At 41.0% G+C, this 24574-nt stretch overlaps 1 protein-coding gene across 2 annotated transcripts in view; it reads left to right on the top strand.

Annotated features, from left to right (window-relative positions):
* The window catches only part of LOC116503093 (unconventional myosin-Ia-like), a 61575-nt gene that overhangs the window by 22631 nt on the left and 14370 nt on the right, over positions 1-24574 (top strand). The window contains exons 8-18 of one of the 2 annotated variants that reach the window (XM_032209269.1): positions 699-785; positions 3297-3362; positions 8326-8430; positions 11013-11075; positions 11660-11860; positions 13179-13405; positions 13532-13732; positions 14512-14605; positions 18577-18726; positions 21846-21914; positions 24217-24303. In XM_032209269.1, coding sequence (XP_032065160.1) covers positions 699-785; positions 3297-3362; positions 8326-8430; positions 11013-11075; positions 11660-11860; positions 13179-13405; positions 13532-13732; positions 14512-14605; positions 18577-18726; positions 21846-21914; positions 24217-24303 — 1350 coding nt within the window. The remainder of the gene's footprint in view (positions 1-698; positions 786-3296; positions 3363-8325; positions 8431-11012; positions 11076-11659; positions 11861-13178; positions 13406-13531; positions 13733-14511; positions 14606-18576; positions 18727-21845; positions 21915-24216; positions 24304-24574) is intronic. The other variant, XM_032209270.1, reaches the window with a different exon arrangement.

Here is a 24574-nt window from a genome sequence, read left to right as displayed (position 1 = left end):
AATAGATATGAAACTGGAATTATTTCTATTGGGAATATCTACAAGGAAACATGACAAAAAACCCACAATATTTAATTATACATAACAGAAGCGACAATAACATATGCACAAAATTGGAATAATAATAAGATACAAACAGAGGGGAATGTTATAATGAAAGAGTTAGTATGTGCAGAGATGAACAAATTTACAAAAGAAATAAAAGATAAGGAAGAAACAGAATATTATAGGGTATGGAACGAGTGGTACAAATGGCTAGAGGACAGATGTAAAGCTTAAGGAAAGACTAAATGAAGAAGACACAGGAGTTAGAAATTAACAGCATATAGATAGAGATGAGCAAAAATGTATAAATGGAATGAAGGATTGTAAATTAAGGAATGTATATAATAGTATCATATGTATAGACAAAGAGAAAATGAAATAAGGAGGGAGAAGTACATTTACAATGGATGTATACCGAGATGGAAATGTATAGAAGGAAATTGCAAAAATAAATAAATGTCTTTTTGTTTTTTAAAAAAACTTTAATATTTTTTAAAAAAAGAATGTTTACATCTGGAATGATTCTAACACAAGCTATAGGGGGGCAGGGACTAATTCCTCCCCACCACACACACACACACACACACACACACAAACGATTTTTAGTCTTTCTTAGCTTCTGAATGACTAACCACCATTGTCTTTGCTCCTAGGGCTACTATGTGCGGGATGCATTAGCGAAGAACATTTATAATCGTCTCTTTAGTTGGCTTATTAACAGAATCAACGAGAGCATCAAAGTGAGTATGCCTCATCCTATGTATACTTCCTAACACATAGTTAGATTCCATTCATAATAATTGAATGAGATCTTTTGAGAGAGCTTTCACTAACCTGGTATAGAGGTAGCACTCAGAATTACTAGCTAATACTGTATGGCCATTGCCTTTTAAGTCAAATTGTAATCTAGGACACCTGGAGGCACTGTGTTGGACGAATGTGGCTGAAGCATTGTATTAGCTTTCACTCTTTGTTGAAAAGGTGTATAGAAATTAAAGCTTTAACCATGGAAAAGAACACAAAGATGTCCCAGTTATACAAAGGTAGCTTTTTAAAAGGTATGCAACAGCTATTATGAAAACAGCAGCTTGGTCTGAAAAGATGGGTGAGGTGAGGAAGAAACTAAAAAATGCCATTCTTTAGGCTTTTTTGGTATAAGAGGGAAATCTTTCAAGATTTGGTTTCAATATCATATGATGATAGAATAGATTTCTAGAATAGACATTATAGGAGAGCCATATAGGATTATGAGGCAAAAAATCAGAAGAAATCTAACAGAATCTTTTCCAATTAACATGTTTTAATAAAAGCCACAAGCTTTTGGGAATTGCAGCTCACTTGATCAGATGCACAGGGCAGCATTTGATAAAGTGAACTGCAGCTCCCAAAACCTTACAGCTTTTAATTCCATTTGTTAATTAGAAAAGGTGTTGTTTGATTCCTTCTTGTGAGGTCTGCTGACCTGGGCTGTCTTGAAGACAGTAAGATTGCCTCTTGCAGCCTTAGTTCACTAGATGGAAAAGCTACATTAAGAATTTCCATTAAGGATTTGGAAGTTCCTAACAAGTAGAAACAGACATTTTGCTCTTTTGTCACTGAGGATCTTTGGGCAGGATGCTTTCTTTCAATCTCACCTTCTTCTTAAGCCTGTAAAGAGGATAAAAATTGAAAAACAACACTTAAGTTGTTCCTGCTTTCCATAGGGGCTTCAAATTTCAGGCCCTGGTCTTATTTTTCCTTGTTTTAATTGTGTGAATTAAACCATCCTTCAATATTCAAATCCCTTTCACAATTGACTAGAAATTGCATTTTAGTGTCGAATGGATACATTTAGTCCAGTGGTGGGATTAAAAAAAAATTACTACCAGTTCTGTGGCCATGGCTTGATGGGCATGGCATGACTTGGTGGGCATGGCAGGGGAAGGATACTGTAAAATCTCCATTCCCACCCCACTCCAGGGGAAGGTTACTGCAAAATTCCCATTTCCTCCTGATCAGCTGACTCAGGAGGCAGAAAATAGATGGGAGCGGGGCCAGTGAGAGGTTGTACTCAAAATTTCCACTACCGGTTCTCCAGAACTGGTTATAACCTGCTGAATGCCACCTCTGATTTAGTCTCTGAATGCCGGAAATGAATGTGCATTGCAATACATAGCCTGCCATGCTCTATATATATTGCCAATGTACACTGCCACTTCCTTTATTCCATTTATACAGTCACATTTATCTAATACTTGGCTCACAAAGTTGAAAAAAGAAAATAAAAACCGACCATAACAAAAAAAAAAATCCAGCAAAAAACAAATTAAAGCAATTAAAAATAAGGAACCATTAGCCATAAAATGTAAAACATGAAATGCAAAATGCGAAAGAGTACCAACCAACACCTTATGACCAGTTTAGCCATTTCACCAGCTCCATTCAGCCATGGTATCCCCAGGCCTGGGGAGAGAACCCTGTCTTTGGGGTTCCCCAAAAGGCCAATAGGGTTTGGGGCTGTCAGTGTTTGTTGCAAAAATTAAATCCAGAAAGCACACAAAGATAACTGATTCAGCAAGATTCATTAACTTCTTTATATACATAATAACACATGAATAAATATACAATACCAATAGTGGATTCTCCAAAGTGGTAGTAGTTACAGGCAAAACACAGGCAGAGGAGAGATTGGTTTCCAGTTTCAATTCAGAGAGCAGAGTAGACTAGTTCTCTTCCACAGTCTCAGAGTTACATAGGTAAGCCACACCCAGGCTCCGAGCCATCTGGCATGGCTGTCAGTCACCAAATAGTTCCCATTGGCTGACCCAGTTGTCATGCCTATACATTGGCTGACCTTGTTACCATGTAACTGTTCCAGTTCATGAATATTTTGACAGGGGCCAATCTAACCTCAATGGGGGTGGGTGCCGTGTCTTCAAACAACCTATGATCCTTGCACATTGCTCATGTTGTCAGTATATGATGGGAGCAATAGCACATTGAAACTGTAGGGATTCAAGCCAGGCAAATCTGCCTTATATATTGCTTTGCAGCTACTTGGAATAAGATGGAACATAGCAATGAGATGTGAGGTGCTTTTTTCCTTCCATGCTATAATTGGTTTTCATAATCTAGTTTCAATATACAAGCAATGCCCCAGTTAAAAGAGAAAATTGGGGATACCTTCTGAACATTGGGATTCTTTGAAATTAATTCTCATTTCCACACACACTTCCAACTCTGCTATTGTATTGTATTGTACTTCTTCTTAGGTGAAAACAACTGAGCGGAAGAAAGTGATGGGTGTTCTGGATATATATGGTTTTGAGATTTTTCAGGTAAGTGTTGGATATTCCTGGAATTCTCTTCCTAAACACATGGATTTAATAAAGAACTTCAAATTGTTTCAGAATTAACTGAGGTTTACTGATACTTTAAAGCAGGGGTCATCAACCTTTCGGACCACAGGAACCCCTAAATTCATATTTTTAAATCCCACATACTAGTATGAATTATTTAAAAAGATAAATAGTATTTGTTGCAATATAAAAAATGCAAATAATTTTTCTACGGACCACCAAAATTTTCTCATGGACCACTAATTGGTGACCATTGATTTAAAGTGTGTTTGTTTGTGTCTGTGGGTCCATGCGTGTATATGTGTGTGTGTGTATCTGAAAAACATCACAAAGGATTCAAGTATTCCAAACTAATTTAGGTCATGTTCTAATGTATACTTGCCATGAGAACCTGTCAATTTTAGCAATAGTGAAACTTGCATCCTACATCCTAGCTTCTTTTGAAGTGAATCAACATTCCCCTTTATTTGTACAATATGAGTGGTGGGTGGTTGTGTATGTGGAAGGTAAGCTAGCTACGTTTGAACTGTATAAAGCATTTGCAAAAGGGCCCTTTACAAAGTGCACTAGTGTGAGAAAAATACCCCACTTCAAAGTACCAAAGCAGCCTTTGTCCTCCAGAAGAATTGGTGCAGCTTCTCTGAAGGTTTTTCCTACCTGTTTGCATACCTGCACAGCAAGGGTGGGTTTCAAAACATTTTACTACCAGTTTGGTGGGTGTGGCTAGATGGGGGGCATATGACTGAGTGGGCGTGGCCAACTTGACATCACTCACGCACACTCAGTCACATGACCCCCCCTCATCTAGCCATGCCCATTAAAACGATGGTGAAAAGATTTTTTTTATTTTTTTTGAATAAACACAAACAAACAAGACATAACAAACACCATAAAAACATATTTCATTACAAATTATAAAAACTGTGTCAATTGGTTACAAAGAACTTTCGTGCATCCCTTCCACAGTCATCACCTATAATCCATATCAAATTATATATTTCACATCAAATATATTAATATATATTACTATCATCATACCTTATCCTTCATACGACTATAATTGTTTTAACATCCCTTTATAACAAATATTCCAAAATTCAAAGCAAAACCACATAATGACATTCCATTGTCTATTTTCAATATTATCCAACAACATTCTATCTTTGTGAAACATTCTATCTAAATAAAAATTAATTATGTTTGATAACAAGGTTTCTAAACCTCCTTTCTTAATTACTGTTTACAATTTATATCCAATTTCAATATTATAGGCTTTCATACGTAACTAAGTTTCAAAACTTCCTTTCATGGTCACCATTTAAAATTTATACCAAATTTCCTATTGTCGAACCAATATATATGTATACATTATATCATTATCAATTATTTATCTAACTATATCCATGATTAATCCAATTTCAATATTATAGGCTTTCATACATAACAAAATTTCTAAACTTCCTTTCATGGTCACCATTTAAAAATTTATACCAAATTTTCTCTTGTCAAACCAATACATATGTATATATTACATCATTATCAATTTTCTATCTAGCTATATCCATTATCACTTTATTTTTAACATAATGCTCTAATTTTAACTATTTAGCTAGTATTTTGTTAATAGTTTTCATATCTCAACCTGTGTCTTTCCAGTAGTAGTACAATCTTATTTCTTTTGCCTTATGTGGGATTAATCTTCTGGTTATTTCCTTAATCAACTTTGTATGGACTTCTCTTCGCACCTTGTTGCTTTTTGCATGTCTTATAAATTCTCAGAACCCTCCATCAGTTTCTTTAATCAGCTTATCTTTGGTTATCAGTAGTGCTTTTGTCAAAGTTCCTCTCCTTAAATCCATCAATTCTTCTCTTTTTTCTCCTTCTATGCCTTGAAATCTGGGATAAGTTCCTTTCCACCTCTCTTCCCTTTCCATGTTCCATTCTTTCCATTTCCAACCACGCTCAGATCACTGTCAATATCCACAATTATCTTGCCTCTTTATTCATTTTTCCCTTGGGTTTTTGAGACTCTAACCTCCATTTTTTTTCCATTAGCTGGCATTTTCCCCTTCCCCCAGCCCTGCTGAAGCCTGTAGAGTGCTTCTGGAGGCTGGGGGAAAGCAAAAACACCTCTGTTTTTGCAATAAAAGAGCCCCTCTCTGGGACTGGCATATGCACACCATTAAAAGGGGGGGATTATATTTTTTCAATGAAGATTGTTCTGCACATGTGCAGAACAGAAAATAAAGATGATGGCACCCAGTATAGAACCGGTACAAGTGTCCGGCCCAGTTACTACCTATTCGGCCGAACCGGTATGAATCCACCTCTGCTGTACAGGTAATTCCTGAACCTGAACAAAGGACAGAGTCAGTTTTAAAAGCTGTATACTGAAAGGCTTTGAAGAGATGTGGCTGTTTTAAGAGAGATGCACACTTTCTTAATTTGTGCACCAAATTGCAGCTCATTTAGTATGACCTTTAAAAAAAAAATATCCCAGAAATTTGACAAAATGAAATTGACAATCTGCAAAAACAGTAAGAACTGAACTTGACAGATTCACAAGGAAAAGAAACCAACACAAACAGATTTGTTCATCTGTAATCAAGAGAGGAAGCTGTTCTCTATCCATTTAGGAACGACCAAAGAGAAGATTTCCAGCTGATTGTCCCTAATTTTGCAGGCTATGACCAATGCTCTTTCTAAAAAGTTATTAACTCCAAACTTGGTCATGTGGTGAGAAATGGCTCATGGAGCCTGTCAAATGCTAATATCTTTCTTTGAAACCTGATGTCCATTGTATCTTGTTGGGAAAGACAAAAGAACACTTGAGATAATATGGTGGTACATACAATACCTCTACTATGCAGTTTACTCCCAGATCCAATTCAAGGTGATGGTTTACCTTTATTTAAAGGTATGGTATCCTTCATGGCATGGATACTTGAGGAACCATTTTTCCCCAATTACCTCCACCCATCCCATCAAGTAGGGAAGACACACGGCATATCCTGTCAGTCAAGATGTTTTGATTGGTGGGATCTAGGAGGAAGAGCTTCTCATCCCTAGGGAGTACCTTACTCATAGAAGCAAGATGAGTCCCCTACTCTTCTGGTTTTTAAGACCTTTGGCAATAAGTATGGAGGTCTAAAAATATAATGGAACCCTAGGGATAGCTGGTGGCCTAAGAACACTTCTACTCAGTGGTGGGATTAAAATAATTTAACAACTGGTTCTCTGCCCTAATGATTTCTTCCAACAACCAAACTGCTTCTTCCAAACTGCTCAGAAACTTAATAACCGGTTCTCCCAAAGTGGTGCGAGCTGGCTGAGTCCCACCACTGCTTCTACTGCCTTATTAACCTCCTAGTCTCTTGAATTTTGTACCTTGAATTTTATCTTTACTTGGTAGTATTTATGTTTTTAGTTCTGGTCTTCCCTTATGCTTTTCTTTGTGTATATATACAGTTTTATTATTATGCCATAAACTGCTCAAAGTCACTTAGATGAGATGGGCGGTATAGAAATGTTATAATATAAATGAATAAATAAATAAATGAGACAGAGGTATGTCCTTGCCAGATCTGAAGAGTAATTCCCCAGTGGAATGCTTTCATAGCACAGAGTATTTTGCCTGCCAATTTATCATTAGAGAAAGAAAAAGAAAGCAGATATCTGTGATTGAAGTGATTACCAGCAGTCCCTTCCATAATAAACGGTTTCAACATTGACATAATAGCCTTAAAACCTCTATAGTCGGTGTGGGCTTCCAAAATTTCAGCAATGGGTTCTCTGCCCGGTTGCTTGGTGGGCATGGCCATGGTGGGCATGGCCTAGTCAACCTCCTGAACCATAGCTGGGGGGGGGTGTTTTTGCTTTCCCCAGGCTTTGGAGGCTTTCCTTGAGCCTCTGGGAGGGTGAAAACTGTCCCGGGCTCTGAAGGCCTTCCGCGAGGCCCATTTCCCCCCCTCTCAGAACCTCCATGCAGGCCCTGCACTTACCTCGCATCCAAAATGGGCCACAGGGAGACTCCGGGGAGGGGAGGGGAGGGGAGGTGGGCAGGGACAAGCAGGGGTGGGATTTGAAGGTTCTCTGAACCGACCATAACGTTAGCTACAGGTTCTCCCAAAACCAAGTAAACCCGTAGCAGCCCACTCCTGTCTATAGTACTTCACTCCTGAAGTACACATGCCCGAGGCCTGCTTGTAGCAAAGCAGTACAAACAAGCCATGGCAAGTGCAGAAAAGAAGGAGGAGCCAACCTATTGTCCAAAGCACCTGAAGACAGGACAAGAAGCAATGGATGGAAACTAATCAAGGAGAGACGCAACCTAGAACTAAGGAGAAATTTCCTGATAGTGAGAAGCATTAATCAGTGGAGCAACTTGCCACTAGAAGTTGTTGATACTCCAACACTGAAGGTTTTAAATAAGAGATTGGAGAACGTATATTCCGGAATGATATACGGTCTCCTGCCTGAGCTAATTGATGGTAGTTAAGATTTAACTAGAAGACCTCCAAGGTCCCTTCCAATTCTGTTATTCTGTTAAAATATTCTCAGCAGGTGCTGAGAGCCTGTAGGAGATGACCAGGCTGAGCCCAAGGGAGGAGTCAAATGCATCATCAGTCTTGAATCCCTTAACAAGAGATTAAGTCCAGCCCACCTTAAATTCCATTAACTCTTATCTACCATTAATTAGCGTTGACTGTTAGGAGTTTAGATTCTTGTAGAGCGCATAAGCTTGCAATAAACGTTTATATTCAGTTGAAATGCCTGGACTTTCCCCATGCTTGACAGTTCCTTTTCTAATAAAATTCTTTGGCAACAATCAGGCTTGTTGAACTAAGTAGAACTTTAAATGTGTTATAAGACCTCCTAGCTACACACATCCTTTAGCCTACTGTCTTTGGTTTTTTATATTTGTCTTGTCTCTTCTTCCCAGGATAACAGCTTTGAACAATTCATTATCAATTACTGTAATGAGAAGCTGCAGCAGATCTTCATCCTGCTCACCTTAAAGGAGGAACAAGAAGAATACATTTGTGAGGTAGCCAATTATTTTGTATCTGGGTCGGTTTCACTGATAGAAAAATTCATAAAGCGGTTTACACAATCAGCATATTGCCCCCAATAATTTGGATCCTCATTTTACCCACCTCGGAAGAATGGAAGCAGTGGTGGGTTCCTAACGGTTCGGTTTGCCTGAATCTGTAGTGGTTTGGCGGCCTCGGTCACTGGAACAAGCAGCAACTCAGGCCTGCCACGCCCCCAAAGAAGTTCCCTGGGTGGCACCATCAGCGGCGCCATCTTGTTTTTGCACTGTGCAAATTGCACTTTGCACTTTAATTGCACTGTGCATGCACGCAAAGTGCACATCAAGTGCACACACAAGCGCACACACAAGCGCACATACAAGCGAACCAGCAGTAGTGCCGATTGGAACCCACCTCTGGGTGAAAGGCTGAGTCAACCTTGAGCCTGGTGAGATTTGAACTGCCAAATTGCAGACAGACGGCAGTTAGCAGAAGTAGCCTGCAGTTCTGCATTCTAACCACTGTGGCACTGTGATGAAAAGATATGAACAATCCTTTTATTTTTTTATTAAAAGTTTTTTAAAAGATTAAAAACCCATACGAACTAGTAAATATAAGAAAGAAAGAAAAAAGAAATTAAGGAGAAATCTAAAAGTGCAAGAAAGGAAAAGTTAAAAAAAAAGAAAAGAAAGAAAAAAGATACAAAGAAATAGCTTCCAATCTTCTTTACAGCAGTTATCAGTAGAATTATAAATTTATCTCTTACTCTATGACCGGGATGGTGAACCTATGGCACACATGCCACAGGTGGCACGTGGAGCCATTTGTCAGAGCACGTGAGGCGTTGCCCTGTCATCTGGTCAGCGTGCATGCGCACGCTGGCCAGCTGATTCAGCCTTTTTTAAAGCCATTTTTCGCCCTCCCCAGGCTCCAGAGGCTTTATAGGAGCCTGGGAAGGGCGAAAAAAGCATGCAAAAAATGGGGGGCAGCGCCTATCATGCGCACATGTGTACTGGGGGGTTGCGCATTGCATTATGGGTGTGGCACGCCTGAGCATAACCCCCCTGCACTCCCCCAGCTTATGGCACGCAAGCCAAAAAATGTTCGCCTTTGCTGCTCTATGATTACAACATAAAGTTCTCTTCTTTCTATAATCTTTCCTGTCTAATCATCAAAACCATATGCCCGCAATATATATTTTCCGCAAAAAATCTATAAGGGGTTTCCAATCAGAAATAAATGTAGATATTGTCTTTTCTCTAATCAAAGAAGTTAATTTGGCCATCTCAGCAAGTTCCATCATCTTCACCAATCATTTCTCCAGTATAAATAATGCCAAGCCTTGGCATCTTTGGGTGTATAATAATCTCCCTGCACTTATTATATACAAAAACAAAGTTCCATGGCTTTTTGCCAACTGTTTGTTCCTCATGTTCCTATTCTGGTGGCAATCATTCTCAAAAGAAAGGCCTCTGGTCTCCATTGTATACTGATCTTTAAAATCCTCGCTATCAAAGTATGTATTTAAATCCATTTTCTCTAAGTTTGTTATATGTTCATCAAGCATGATAATATTTCCCACACATATATTTGGACCATCTTTTAAACGTTACAGTCATCTTTTGGCCAAACTCAACTCAACTCAAACATTTTCTGCAATAAATTTGATGAAATGCTCTTATTTGCAAGTTCTTCTAGGGAACTCTTGTGTTTTCTCCAAATTTGGCAGCTTTGCTTGTGGTGGTTGTGGGAGAAAGTATGTCAACTACTATTGTGAAAGTAAAAGCAGACTTCTCTCCCCCCACCCATTTTGCATCTTTCTATCTTGAACACTTTAGTCCCAATTGGCGCTCTGTAGTTGCAGTCTCACAATTTAGTTCATATTATCCTTCTTCTTCTTTTAAATAATCCAATTACTACTATCCTTAAAAAACATTATCAACAGTCCTAAGAAGTTCTGGTTTATTAATCTAATTAATTTTACTATTTTCAAAGGTACTTTCAATTTTTTAAAAAAATCCATATCTCCTTTGTCCATTTAAAATTTTCTTAGATCATTATCTTGTTATATTTTTTTTTGCTTTTAAATTGAAACACTTTAAAATAGTGAGGGGGAAGGGCGTTTCCTCTTCCTAATTTTAAAAAGAATGCACTCACCGAGAGTCTTTGACCTTCACTGTTGCCCAGAATCTCTCTTTTAAATGTAAAATAATTAAATCATAAAGTGTTTTAAAATGTGAGGCTTTTACCAGTCAAATGTCTCTGAAGGCTGCACAAAAATTAAGGTTTATACCTTGTAAATTTCACTGTTAATTTCTTGGTTCCCAAGGCCTTTAGCCCACAATCAACCACAAGAAACTAAATTCCTGGGCAATTCTGGAGCACCAGTGGGTGATCTCCTGATTTCTCCTTCCTCCAGAGAAATTTGCATCAGATCTAGGCAGTTGATTAACCAGGAATTGGTCTCAGGAGTTTCTCCCTGCCACTTTTCTCTCTTGGTCATGTGGCATAAGAGTTTTACACACACACATTGTAATAAGCAGTATCATAACACGCCCTTCTATTGCTGATGTAACTTTTATTTTCTCCCTCCCAGGGCATTACCTGGACCCATGTGGATTATTTTGATAACAGCATCATTTGTAACTTGATAGAAGATGTAAGTTGGTTTCAAAACAAAGGTGGGGGGGGGGGTGAAGCAGGGACAATGCCAGTTCCTGCCAAATCTATTCTTTTTGTTAATGCCTGTAGAGTGTCCAGAGTCTTTGGAATGTGTTGCAGTGTTGGCACTCTGGCTAAAGAAACCTGGATGCAAATCTGCATAAATCATTGGGAATTTGATAGTTTGGAGTAGACCAGTATTCCCCAACCTCAGCACCCTACAGATATGGGCATTTTAACATCCAGAAATAGTCATGATGGTTGGGGAAGTTTAGAATCTAGAATATGTCCAGTTTGGGGGATACTGGCTTAGAACCTATGGTAAAATGACTTTGAAAATTGATGGGGAAGATTTTCTAACTGTCTGTGGACCCCCACCCCACTCCAAATCTCTCCATAGCTTCAAGGACCACCTATCAGCAAGATGTGGTGTGGTCTGGAGAGCTTCAGGGTATATAAATATTTTAAAAGATCACCACTGCCTTCTTTTTCTGATGTTTTGGACAATTGTTCAAACTCTACAAGATCTGGAGTGAAAAAATACAGAGAGAGCAGCATTGTAATCGGTACCTCTTTCAACAGAACAAAAGCGGAATTCTAGCTATGTTGGATGAAGAGTGCCTTCGCCCTGGGAAAGTGAATGAAGAAACGTTCCTGAACAAACTTAACCAGGTCTTTGCAAAACATCAGCGCTATGAGAGCAGAGTAACCCAGAATGCCAAGCGCATTATGGATGCCAGCTTACCTGTCAATTGCTTTCGAATCCAACACTATGCTGGAAAGGCAAGTAGTGTTGGGGGTCTTTCTCAGTTCTTGGAAGCAAAGAAGGAAGAGAAAAGGAAGACCACTGTATGTGGGGACGTGGGGCACATAAGCCGCGCTTTCTAAGCTTGGTGACCTTGGGTCTCTTTGGAGAGGTTCTCAGTATTATTAGTGATATAATCCCTAGCACTATAAAACTAATTAAAAGAGTTCAGTCAGGAAAGTTAGATGAGTATTTTATGTAAGGACTGAAATGTATGCCAGGCAGGAATCTTTCAAGGGTAGATAACGAAATGTATGATATAACCCAGGAATTTAGAATGAATGAGAATCAAATGCATACCCTGTTTCCCTGAAAATAAGACCTCCCCGGATAATAAGCCCAATTGGGCTTTTGAGCGCATGCACTAAAATAAGCCCTCCCCTGAAAATAAGTCCTCCACAAAAATATTGCAACAAAGCAGCAGCCATGAGGTGATCATGCTTGCCACCTCCTGCACCTCAAAAATAATAAGACCTTCCTGAAAATAAGGCCAAGTGCTTATTTCGGGATCAAAAGAAAATAAGACCCTGTCCTATTTTGGGGAAAACATGTTATATAGATACATACATTAATGTATGCAAATATATACATTAAAATATTTCTCTTTGGGGGTAAATAATATTATGCAACATGCAAAATAAGAGTGAACAAATAAATTAAAGGCAAGAGATAATAAAGAAGGGATTTGAATCAAATGGAACCAGGAGCATATGGTTATAGTAGTATAGAAAAGGAAAATGTGACACTAAACTTTATTATCTCTAATTTCATTAAAAATGGGAAAGAAAACCCAGGAATTATGTACCAGGAACAAAACTCATAGTCATGGAAACTGGATAAGAGCTAGTTTAGCATAGGAACAGACACGGTTTGGGGACCAGGAGCAAATTTAGAAATCTGAGAGCACTTTCATAAATTGGCTGCTATGGGTACCGTGTAAACTAGTAAAATTAATGACATGGTAAGTCACACAAAGCTCCCATTTACCAGAAAGTAAATTATCATAGAAGCTCAGGATGTTCTCCAACTCCTGGGCTCCTTAGTGGGGTTCCAAGGCATAATAACAAATAATAAATAAATGCTAATAAATATGATGCTAAAAGCAGATAGATTGCAGCACAGAGAAATATGTTGTGAAATCCCTTTAGGAAAAATGAGTTGTGGGTGTAGGCCAGAATATTTAGTAACCATCTAATGGTGAACGTGATGCTTCCTTTCCATGAGTTTCCTAAACACAATGTTAGATGAAGTACCATGCCTGCCAAAGGATATGACTAAAGCCAGTCTCTCCCACAGGTAACTTACAATGTGACTGGATTCATTGAGAAGAACAATGACCTGCTCTTTCGAGACCTGTCACAAGCCATGTGGAAGGCCAAGCATGTCCTATTACGCAGCCTCTTCCCTGAAGGTGACCCCCAAAAAGCCTCACTCAAGCGCCCACCTACAGCCGGTTCTCAGTTCAAAGCCTCTGTGTTCACCCTCATGAAAAACCTCTATTCCAAGAACCCCAATTATATCAGGTAATGAATGCCTACTCCCATGTGATGAACTCCAACTAGGATTGAATTGCACTGGGCTTTAGCTAAATGCATTGACTAGTTTATATTGTCTCAACAAGGCTCTGCTCATGTTCCCTTTGCTGTCAGGTGTATCAAGCCTAACGAGAACAAGATGCCAGCTGTATTCACCGATGGGCTGGTCCGAGCACAGGTGCGCTACCTTGGGCTGTTGGAAAATATTCAGGTCCGGCGGGCTGGCTATGCCTTTAGGCAGCGTTATGAGCCATGTCTGGAGCGTTATAAGATACTCTGCAAGGAGACCTGGCCACATTGGAAAGGAAGTGGAAGGTAGGCCAAAGTCCTGTACTAAAGTTGTTGCTGGCAAAAGATTTGTAATAACCTTCAGTATTCAGCAGACGGTCCAGATGGTGAAAGCCAATGGTTTAATATAATGTGCCTCAAAGAATATTGAAAAGCTGTGCTGAACAGATATAAGTGTAATCTTTATTGTCATTGTACTTAAATACAACAAAATTGGTTATGGTTGCAGAGAACGTGACAGGGACATCCCATAACTACAGGTAGTTCTTGACTTACAGGGGTTCATTTAGTGACCATTCAAAGGTACAATGGCACTGAAAAAAGTGACTTATGACTGTTTTTCACACTGATGACCTTTGTAGCAGCCCCATGATCATGTGATCAGAATTCAGGCGCTTGGCAACCGGTTCATATTTGCGACGGTCGCTGTGTCCCAAGATCATGTGATCCCCTTTTGTGACCTTCTGACAAGCCAAGTCAATGTGGAAATGGGGATTCACTTAACAACCATGGTACTGACTTATCAACTGCATGATTCATTTAACAACTGTGGCAAGAAATTTCATAAAATGGGGCAAAACGCACTTAACAAATGTCTCACTTAACAACATGGGGCTCAATTGTGGCCGTATGTCGAGGACTACCTGTACTCTATATGAGTCTCTATAAAATTGAGACTCCATCTGGGGAATTTGGTTGGTGGTGGCATAACCAATACTGGCCATCCCACTGTTTTCCATACTTGTGATCAGAGCACTTATTTGCCTACTCAAGCAATATCGGATCTCTTCTCCTTTCTGATACAGAGATGGTGTTCAGATTGTCTTGAACAGCTTGTCCATTGACTCCAAAGAACTGGCATACGGACACACCAAGATTTTCATCCGAAGCCCATCCACGGTGAGCTAATAATGGCACTTCAGGGCAACGGGGGGTGAAGAGATCAAGATCACTATGCTAATTAAGATTAAAAGGAAAAGAATATTTTGCTTGTAGGACTCTGCTGGATAATTCCTCACTTTGAACTTCCTAGTTGAAAGCAGAGGTTTTAATGCCTCCTAAAAATAGGCCTGTGCAGCTAATCCCTTTTTTTCTTTATATTCTCTCGCTTCAGTGATACCAGGCTCTTGCCGATGTTGCTTCCCCTTTCTTTTGATTCCTCTGGTGTATTGATTACACAGTGAAAGATTTGCTCGTCATAATATGATGCGCTCAACCAGATTTGGCTGTTTAATTACATGCGGAGAACAAGAAAGAGCAATTGAAACAAATGTTTTGGAAAGAAGTGCTGAAATAAGATACAAAATATTGCCAACCCCGCTAGCACTGCTAGAATAATTACCGCTTAGCTGCAACTGCTCATATTTATATAGTGCGATGCAGGAATGAGTTCTGCCCGGCTTTACTGCCGGTTAACTCACGTGTGCATGTGCACTTCAGGGATAGTTCCTGCCAGTTCTAACACAAGAACTTGTAACTTGACAGCTTTAAGACTTTGTACACTTCAATGCCAGAGTTCCTGAGCCAACATGACTGGAGAAGGAATTCTGGGAGTTGTAGTCCACAAGTCTTAAAGCTGTCAAGTTTGAACACCCCTGCGGTATTTTTCCTAAAGGGTTAGGGGTGCAAGGGTCTTGTAACTTGACAGCTTTAAGACTTGCGTGCTTGAAATTGCAGAGTTCCTGAGCCAACATTTTGGTTGCTAAGCAAGAGCGTTGTTAAATGAGTTTCACCACATTTTACAAGTTGGCCATGCCCACCCAGTCACATGACTGCCAAGCTACTCCCACTCAGTCACATGGCTGGCAAGCCACTCGCACCCAGTCACATGGCCGGCAAGCCACTCCCACAAAGCAGGCCACACCTACAGAAGAGGTTCTAAAAAAATTTGAAGCCCACCACTGGTGCACTTCAATTAAAATTGTTCTGCACATGTATAGAACTAAAAAACAAGATGGCAGGGGTGATGGCAGCGACAAGGCAACCGATTCGGGGGCATGGCAGGCTTGGGCAACCCAGGCTGCCATACCACTATCAGTTCAGCCAAACCAGGTTGAATCGGTAAGAACCCACCATGGGTGTGATACGAATAAATCTAAAGTATATCACTGCTTCCCGCTGGGTCTTATCAATCTCTTACTAAAACAAAAGTTAAAAAGATGGCAAATCCTTCCCACTGCTCTTCCAATTTTTGATGAATTTATTGTAATTTTCCAAAGTTTACATTAACTAACCCAGAACTGAGCTACTGAAAGGAGTGGCAACACCTAATGAATCTTTTGGCCTAAAGCAATAAGTAGGATCAGATTAGCTGGGTTGGAGCCATCAAGAAATTCCAAGGCTGCAGGAAAAACAGAAATATTTAAAAAAGCATTTCATAAGAAAGCAATTGCAAAATCCCTTCTGGGCCATGCCAAGAAAACTGCATGAAGGTATTGAAGGAGATATTACAGGTCAGGGACGTGCAGTCATTGGAGGCAGGGGAGGTGGGGCCTCACCAGTCTCATGAGGAAAAGGAAAGAATTTTTAAAATAATTAAAAAGGCCAAGGTAGTTTTTCGCCTTTTAAGAGTTAAGCAAGGGTTAAAAAGCGAAAAATTCCATATGCAAAGGAGGCATGTGATTCTCCCGCCTCCTGATCTGGGAGCAGCAAATAATGCCTTGCGCCACTTGAGCGGGGAGGGCAGAGACTCCATTTCCCAGGCTGCAGAGGGAAAGCGAGTTAAAGCCTTCCTCGCTGCAGGTTGAACTTCTCGGTTTCAGATGAGCGAGAGAGAGAAAACCATGAAGGGAGAAGAAAGAGAAGGAAGGAAAGAAGGAGGTGGGGAAAAAAGGGAGGGAGGGAGATAGGAGGAGGAGGAGGAGGAGGAGGAGGAGGAGGAGGAGGAGGAGGAGGAGGAGGAGGAGGAGGAGGAGGAGAAGCATCTCTGGGCAGGCGAATTATGCATGCACTAAGCGAGCTCTGAGAGAATGGCTGTGGAAGGTAATGGCTGTGGTTCTCCTGCCTTTTCCTTTTGGAAAGCCAGAGGCGCACCCGGGCGCCCTCCCCACCTTCCTCATCCTTTGCTCTCACCTGAGGGGAGCAATTGCAACAGAGTCGAGGAGGGGTGTCAGCAAGCAGATCAAAGGCTTTGGCACCTTGGCCAGATGAGGGGTAGGAGTGGGGGTGGGTGGGGGATGCCAGCCACAAACAGAGGCTTGGAGGGGGCGCGGAGAGGTGAGCCGGCGAGGAACCTGCTGAGCTAGGGACAGCCTCCATGGCTTCCCTCTTTGCTAGGCTTCTGTATAGCTCCACTGCAGTGCTGGCTGGCTCACCCCTCCACCCCCTCCCCCGACCTCGCTTTAAAAGGAGCTTGCAGTTTCGTTCAACGGAGACCCATCCAAATCCTGAACACATAACCCCGCCCTTCGCCTTCCCTTCCGAGGGCGTTCATGGAATCCCCACTGTGTCCTTTTTATCTGCAGCTGTTAGTCCAATGTTAAGCTATTGAGCTAAGCCTGCCTGCCTGCCTGCCTGCCTGCCTGCCTGCCTGCCTGCCTGCAAGCACTTTCTGGGCATCAGGTGAAGTCGGCAGGCAGGGAAGGCTACTACGTGGCTACTAACAACGGTCGAGGCTGCCCTATGGTGGACGCCGCCGGGGCCCTGCAGCCACTTTAAAGCCTGGGCAGCAGGGCTTTAAAGTGGCGGCAGGGCCCCGGCAGCAGGGCTTTAAAGTCCCGGCGCCACGTCCACCATAGAGCGGGTCACGGTCCCACTCTATGGCGGATGCGGCGCCGGGGCTTCGGTGGAGCTTTTGTGCTTGCCTCACCGGCCATGAAGCTCACCGCACGTCACTGTTACAGGTAGTCCTCGACTTACAACAGTTCATTTAATGACTGTTGCAATGCTACTGAAAGAAGTGACTTATGACCGCTTTTCACACTTTAGGACCATTGCATAATCCCCTTGGTCACATGATCATTGCCATTCCAAATACTTGATAACTGACTCACATTTATGACGGTTGAAGTGGCTCATGTGATTCCCCTTTTGTGACCTTCGGACAAGCAAAGTCAATGGGGAAGCCAGATTCACTTTACAACCGTGTTACTAACTTAACAACTTCAATGATTCACTTAACAGCTGTGACGAGAAAGGTCATAAAAGAGGGCAAAAATCACTTAACAAATGTTTCGCTTAGCGACACACATTTCACACCCAATTGTGGTCGTAAGTCGAGGACCACCTGTAATTGGTAGCCATACTGGAGATGTTGCCTTGAAAAAAGAAGGCGAAAAAAAGGATGTCTTGAGGAGAGAAGAGGGACATATTCCTAAACAACCAGAAAGGTGAAATTTGCAGGAAATAATCTTCCAAACCTCACAATGAGATTCTCGAGACAAACCCACAAGGAATAGGATCCACTGACATTTAACCAATTAGGCTTAGGTTCAAGAAGCACAGATAGCCCATGACTTATGATCATTTGTCTAACAGTTGTTCAAAGTTACGATGGTACTGGAAAAAGTAACTTACAAGAGGTCGTCACATTTACAACCCTCACAGCATCCCCACAGTCATGTGGGGTACATGGCAACTGGCACGTATTTATGCTGGTTGCAGCATCCTGGTTTGAGTTATTTGCATTTATTACCTTCCCAGAGGGTTTCCGACATGCAAAGTCAGTGGGGAAACCTGGATTTACTTAATGACAGTGGTAATTCACATAACCGTGTCAAATATAGTCATAAAATCAGGCACAGCTCACTTAATGACCACATTGCTTAGCGACAGAAGTTCTGGTCCCAACTGTGGTTATAAGTCAAGGACTACCTGTAAAATGCTAACTGTACTCAAACTTCATCTTGGTTACTTTCCAACCTTCTTTACAGCTTTTTGATTTGGAGAGGAGACGCCAGCAGCGAGTACAAGAGTTGGCTGCCTTAATTCAAGCAGCTTTCCGAGCATGGAAGTGTCGTAAGCATTACCAAGAGATGCGCAGGAGCCAGATCCTTATTTCGGCTTGGTTTCGGGCCCAAAGAGTAAGAAGCAAACAGACACTGAGTTGTATATACCTAGCTGTTTTTGACAAGCAAACTCTACTGATTTTGGCGCAGAGAAAAGCAACAAAGATGATTAGGGGACTGGAGGCTAAAACATATAAAGAACGGTTGCAGGAACTGGGTATGTCTACCAATGAAAAGAAGGACTAGGAATGACATGATAGCAGTGTTCCAATATCTCAGGGGCTGCCACAAAGAAGGAGTCAAGCAGTGGTGGAATTCAGCCAGTTTGCACCAGGGACGTGCAGTCACTAGAGGCAGGGAGGCGTGCCTCACCAGTCTCTTGAGGGAAAGGAAAGAATTTTAAAGAATTTTTTAAAAATAATTAAAGCCAGGATAGTTGCTACCAGATTTCAAGTCACAGTGGCTTGGTGTCTGCTCTCAGTGTTAACTATAGGAGGAGGCCAGAGAACTTGGGGCCTCTTTTGCATAAGGAATTTTTCGCCTTTTAAGAGTTAACCAAGGGTTAAAAAGCAAAGAATTCCTTATGCAAATGAGGCACGTGTTCTCTCACTTCCTTTAGAGGGCATTTTTAGAGGCTTTTTAGAGTTCTCTGGGAGCAACTAGCTCTGTCCAACTCAGAGCTCTGGCCTTTCATGAGGGCAGAGTTGAAATCCTCTCTGAAACAGCTGGAAAAAGGTGCGTGTGTGGGGAGGGGGGAGGAATTCAAAAAGTTTCATTGCATGCAGAACCCACGTTGCCTTTTCAAACACACACACACACACAGCTGGATAAAAGTATATAAGCCCAGCTTCACTGAAAAGGCAACGTGATTCACCTGCAGTCAAAGGCTCCGATCGGAAGGCAGCAGGGGAAGGGGGGGGGGTATGGCAGAGGAGCTGCTTTCAAGGCTTTAGAAAATATATCCAATCCAACTTCTGTGTTTGTGTTTGAGAGTGAGAGAGGGATCCAAGTTCTCTGTGTGCGTGTGTCTGTTTGAGAGAGGGGGGAGGGAGGGAGAAAGGGAGGAAGGAGGGGGAGGGAGAAGAAAGAGAATGGGAAAACTTATTTTGCAAGGGGGAAAAATGCTGTCGCTTTAAATCGGAACTGAGCATGCCTGGCTGTGGAATTCTGGGAGTTGAAGTCCACAAGTCTAAAAAGCTGCCTCACCAGCCATAAAACTCACTGCATGTCACTTTGCACCTATTCAGGAGAATCGGTTGTTAACTTTCTAAGCAATTTGCAGAACCCGTTGTTGGAAGAAATCTTCTTTTGTTTTTTCCCCACTTTACAGGGCTAATCCTGTAAGGAAGGCAGGAAGGGAAAATTCTGGTGTTGTTTCTAGCCTAATCTTTTTTGCCCTGATTACAGAAACTGCCTCTCCGGTTAACCCTTATTACATTGTAACAGCTAAGGCGAAGCACCCATCCACATGAGTGATGTTGAGTTGGCCACGCCCACCCAGTCACATGACCACTGCGCCTACCCAGCTGGTCATTAGAGCAGAGATCTGTTGTTAAAGTATTTGAATCCCACCACTAGAGTCAAGCTATTCTCCAAAGCATCTGAGGGCGGGACAAGAAGCAAGGGGTGGAAACTAATCAAGGAGAGAAGCAACATACAACTAAGGAGAAATTTCCTGACAGTTACCCTGCTTCCCCGAAAATAAAACTTCCCTGGATAATAAGCCCAATGAGGCTTTTGAGTGCATGTGCTAAAATAAGCCCTCCTCCAAAAAATAAGCCCTCCACAAAAATATTGCAAAACAGCAGCAGTCTCCTGTACCTTGAAAATAATAAGAGCTCCCCAAAAATAAGGCCAAGTGCTTATCTCGGGGAGTCAAAAGAAAATAAGACCCTGTCTTATTTTTGGGAAAACACGGTAGAACAATTAATCAGTGGAACACTCCAACACTGGAAGTTTTTAAGAAGAGATTGGACAACCATTTTTTCTGAAATGGTATAGTGTTTCCTGCCTAAGCAGGGAGTTCAACTAGAAAACCTCCGAGATCTCTTCCAACTCTGTTATTCTGGTTTTGCAAAGGTCTCTGTGGCAGCTCAGCTTTAAGTCTTTGTGTCAGCTGTGCCCATAAGGACCAGTGCCAGATCCACCCAACTACACTGTACTTTCTGGGGTGTATATCTCTATTAGGATTTGCTTTCTGTGCTGAGAGCAGCCTCTAGAAATTATTGCAAGTTTGCTTAGTGGCAAGATATGGAGAATATGCATCCAACTCCCACTATAGCAGGGGGACAAAGCAGGAAAGGGCAACATTTTAGGGGCTACAGACCATGTTCTATTAATGTGATTCATTTCAGTAACAGGACTACAATGGCAGGATATCATATATACTGAAGATACAGTGTGTGCTTTCCTCTCCCTTTTTGTCAGAGTTTGCAGCAATCCAACCAGCACACAAGTAAATGATTCAGCAGGATTAATTTATAGAGGAAACTTGTTTATATACAAAAATATAAAACATGATGCATGTATACAATACCCATGCAGTGGAAGGCAGAACCAGAACTCAGAAGCACAAAAGCACAAAACACAGAATCACAGAAGCTACAGAAGCACAGAATTAATATTGCAAGGACAAACCAACTCTTGGTTTGTCAAACAGGCAGATGATAGATAGATAGATAGATAGATAGATAGATAGATAGATAGATAGATAGATAGATAGATAGATAGATAGATAGATAGAGAGAGAGAGAGAGAGAGAGAGAGAGAGAGAGAGAGAGAGAGAGAGAGAGAGAGAGATCAGTCAAGCTAAGACACACCCAGGCTCTGAGCTGTCTGTCTGACATGGCTTTCAGTCACCAAAAAGTTCCCATTGGCTGACTTGCTATTCCAGTTTATAAATTATTATATGCTGATACTTTCATGTTGAAAAATCAGATAAAATTGTGCTTCTTGTTCAATTCCGATGGATCTTCAAGGCTTGGGGGGGGGGGAGGGAAGATTCAGTAGCCACATGATACCCATAGACTGATGATCACACACATGTGGCATAGAACTTCTGCCAGGATGAAACTAAGTAAATGGTGTGCACGATATCTTTGGCTGCTATGCGTGCAGATCAAACAAACAAAAATTGTTTTCACCTATTATCTGTTTCTGTATCTCTATAGTAAAGTAGGCATTTTATTTTGCAGGAAAGGAAGAATTATTTAAAAATGAAAACATCAGTTATTCTTATTCAGGCCTATATCCGAAGTTGGAAGGTAAGGAATTGTGTGTAATGGATATAGCCAGGCACTTAATGATTCTGGGTTCAATGCAGAGTTAATTTTTCTATTTAAAAAAATGGAGATGTGTTCCTAAATGTATCTTTATTTACCTTATTACATGTTCAACCATTACAGAACAAAATCTTCCAAGATGTGCAATCATAGTATTCTGTTCTTTGGAACATAGTCAATATAGGACAGTCTTTTGAATCCGGTGGCCTTTTAGATATCCTAAACTTAATGTTCCTAGTTTTCACCAAGTTGCTAAATAGAAGGATGAATAAATGAATTTTCATATAATTTCCTGACAAGTGATAACTTATGCTTTTGAAATATGCATGCAAACCACAGGTGCAAAATGACTTTGTAGAATTTCAGGGCAGAACTAGATGTAATATGTAATATTCACTTGTCTATGAGATTAATATAAATGAACAAACAATTCAATCCTCCCCCCCCCCCCAAAAAAAGTCTGTTCCTTATACAAGACATGATATGGGAAATAGATATCACAATTGGTGAAGGACTGGAGCTAATGTGATTATTGTGCTAGATAAAATATGCAGCAGGATTTTGTTGACCATATAGAAAATCTTGGTTATTCCTGGTTTTCCAGTGATATCTTCAGCTGCATTTTCATAATTTGAAGGGCCTTAGAATTATATTTCCCATTGCCTACAATATTTGAATTGGTGCGATCCAATCAGTAGAGCAGGACACAGAAATGGGTAGTGATGAAGGGAATGGAAGTGGTTTTCAGAGAATCAATTCCAAATGACACAATAGGTTCATGTTATCAAAAGAAATTGCAAAATGCCAAACATGAGGCAAAGAAAATGAAATTACTGCTTTGGCCACTGGCTCAATATACTTACTGGTAATGACAGGATTCCAGCTATACTATGATATCTACATCTTATGAAAAGTCCTTTTTTTTTCTTCTGAAACTTGATTTCTATAATACTTAATTGCTCCTCTACCAGGGGTGGGTTCCTGCAAGTTCTAACCTCTTCTATAGAAGAGGTTCCACAAATCTACCGTGCTTGCCCCGCCCGCCGCTCACTGATTGGCTGGCTCACCAATCGCCCTGCCCGCCTCTAAGAGTCCTGTCTAAACCTTAAAGTCTTAAATCTGTCAAGTTTGAACACGCCTGGGTTTTTTTTTTTTTCCTAAAGGGTTAGGGGTGCAAGGGTCTTGTAACTTGACAGCTTTAAGACTTGCGTGCTTCATATGCCAGAGTCTCTGAGCCAACATTTTGGTTGCTAAGCAAGAGCGTTGTTAAGTGAGTTTCACCACATTTTACAGGTTGGCCACGCCCACCCAGTCACATGGCCAGAAAGCCACTCCCACAAAGCAGGCCACACCTACAGAAGAGATTCTAAAAAACATTGAAACCCACCACTGTCCTCTACGTATCCTTAAGTCTATTCAGAATGAAGTGGCAATACAGTTTATATCACACCATGCTATACTTGCAAAGGTCCCATCTGAAGAATGTAGTTTGCTCCATAATGGAGAAGAGTCTTATCATGTTACCTTGTGTGCCAGCTAATTCATTTTCTTTTCAGTTAGCAAATCGTCAATTGTTCAAGTGGTTAACATATTACATTTAATTAATTATGTTTCTAATTATGATAATAAATATTTATATTTATAACATATATTATGATATTTTATTATATATAATATATATACACATATATATGTATATATAATGCATCTTTATAAAATTATTTAATTTTTATAAATTAAAGTAACATAATTAAACATACTAGTTTAATTATGTTAATTTAATGAACAGATGAAGAACAGCAGGCAGAGGTGGGTTCCTACTGGTTCGGCCCGGTTTGGCCCAACCGCTACTGGTATGCCTGTTTGGGTCGCAGAACCGGCAGCAACCCAGGCTGGCCACACCCCCGAACTGGTTCCCCAGTCGCCATTGTCGCCGCTGCCATCTTTCTTTGGAGTTCTGCGCATGCATGGAACAATTCCCATTGAACTGTGCATGCACACACAGTGCGCATCCAGCATGCGCGCACAAGCGAACCAGCAATAACGCCAGCTAGAACCCATCCCTGGTTGCAGGAATTGGGTATGGCTAGCCTGGAGAAAAGAAGGACTAGATGACAGGTCTATTGTGACACTGTTTACCCAACATGGAGTTCTGTGGCACCTTAAAGACTGATTACTATAACAACAGCCTCAAGACAAAATATGAAAATGGAATCTGCTCACTGTCTCCCTTTTTCTATGGGCTCCTTTGGGTTTCTTATCTATCCTTTCCTTTCCTCTACAGTCTCGTAAACTCCTGCGAGAGTTAAGGCAACAGAAATGTCAAGTTCAGGCTGCCACCACCATTTCTGCTTACTGGAAAGGTCATCAGGTATGGTTGGAGAACATGCCCAGATCTAAGCGCAGTGGCCATGATTAGCCCTCCCTCATTCATACCTCTTCATTAATTCTCTGTTTTCAGGGTGTCCAGCTTAAAACCTAAGCTACTCTTCTTGACTGCATGCAGAAGAATCAGCATGAATTAGAATTAACTCTTGCCTTTGTAACACAGTTATCCTGAACATTACCTATAGTAATAGTATAAAATGAGTACCAATTGACTCTCCCAAGAATTTCTCCCCTTATGAAAATCTATGCGGTAC

The sequence above is a fragment of the Thamnophis elegans genome, chromosome 2 (assembly GCF_009769535.1).
Source record: "Thamnophis elegans isolate rThaEle1 chromosome 2, rThaEle1.pri, whole genome shotgun sequence".
Lineage (NCBI taxonomy): Eukaryota > Metazoa > Chordata > Lepidosauria > Squamata > Colubridae > Thamnophis > Thamnophis elegans.
Note: the sequence above shows the minus strand (reverse complement) of the source record. Positions and strands in the feature narration are given on the sequence as shown.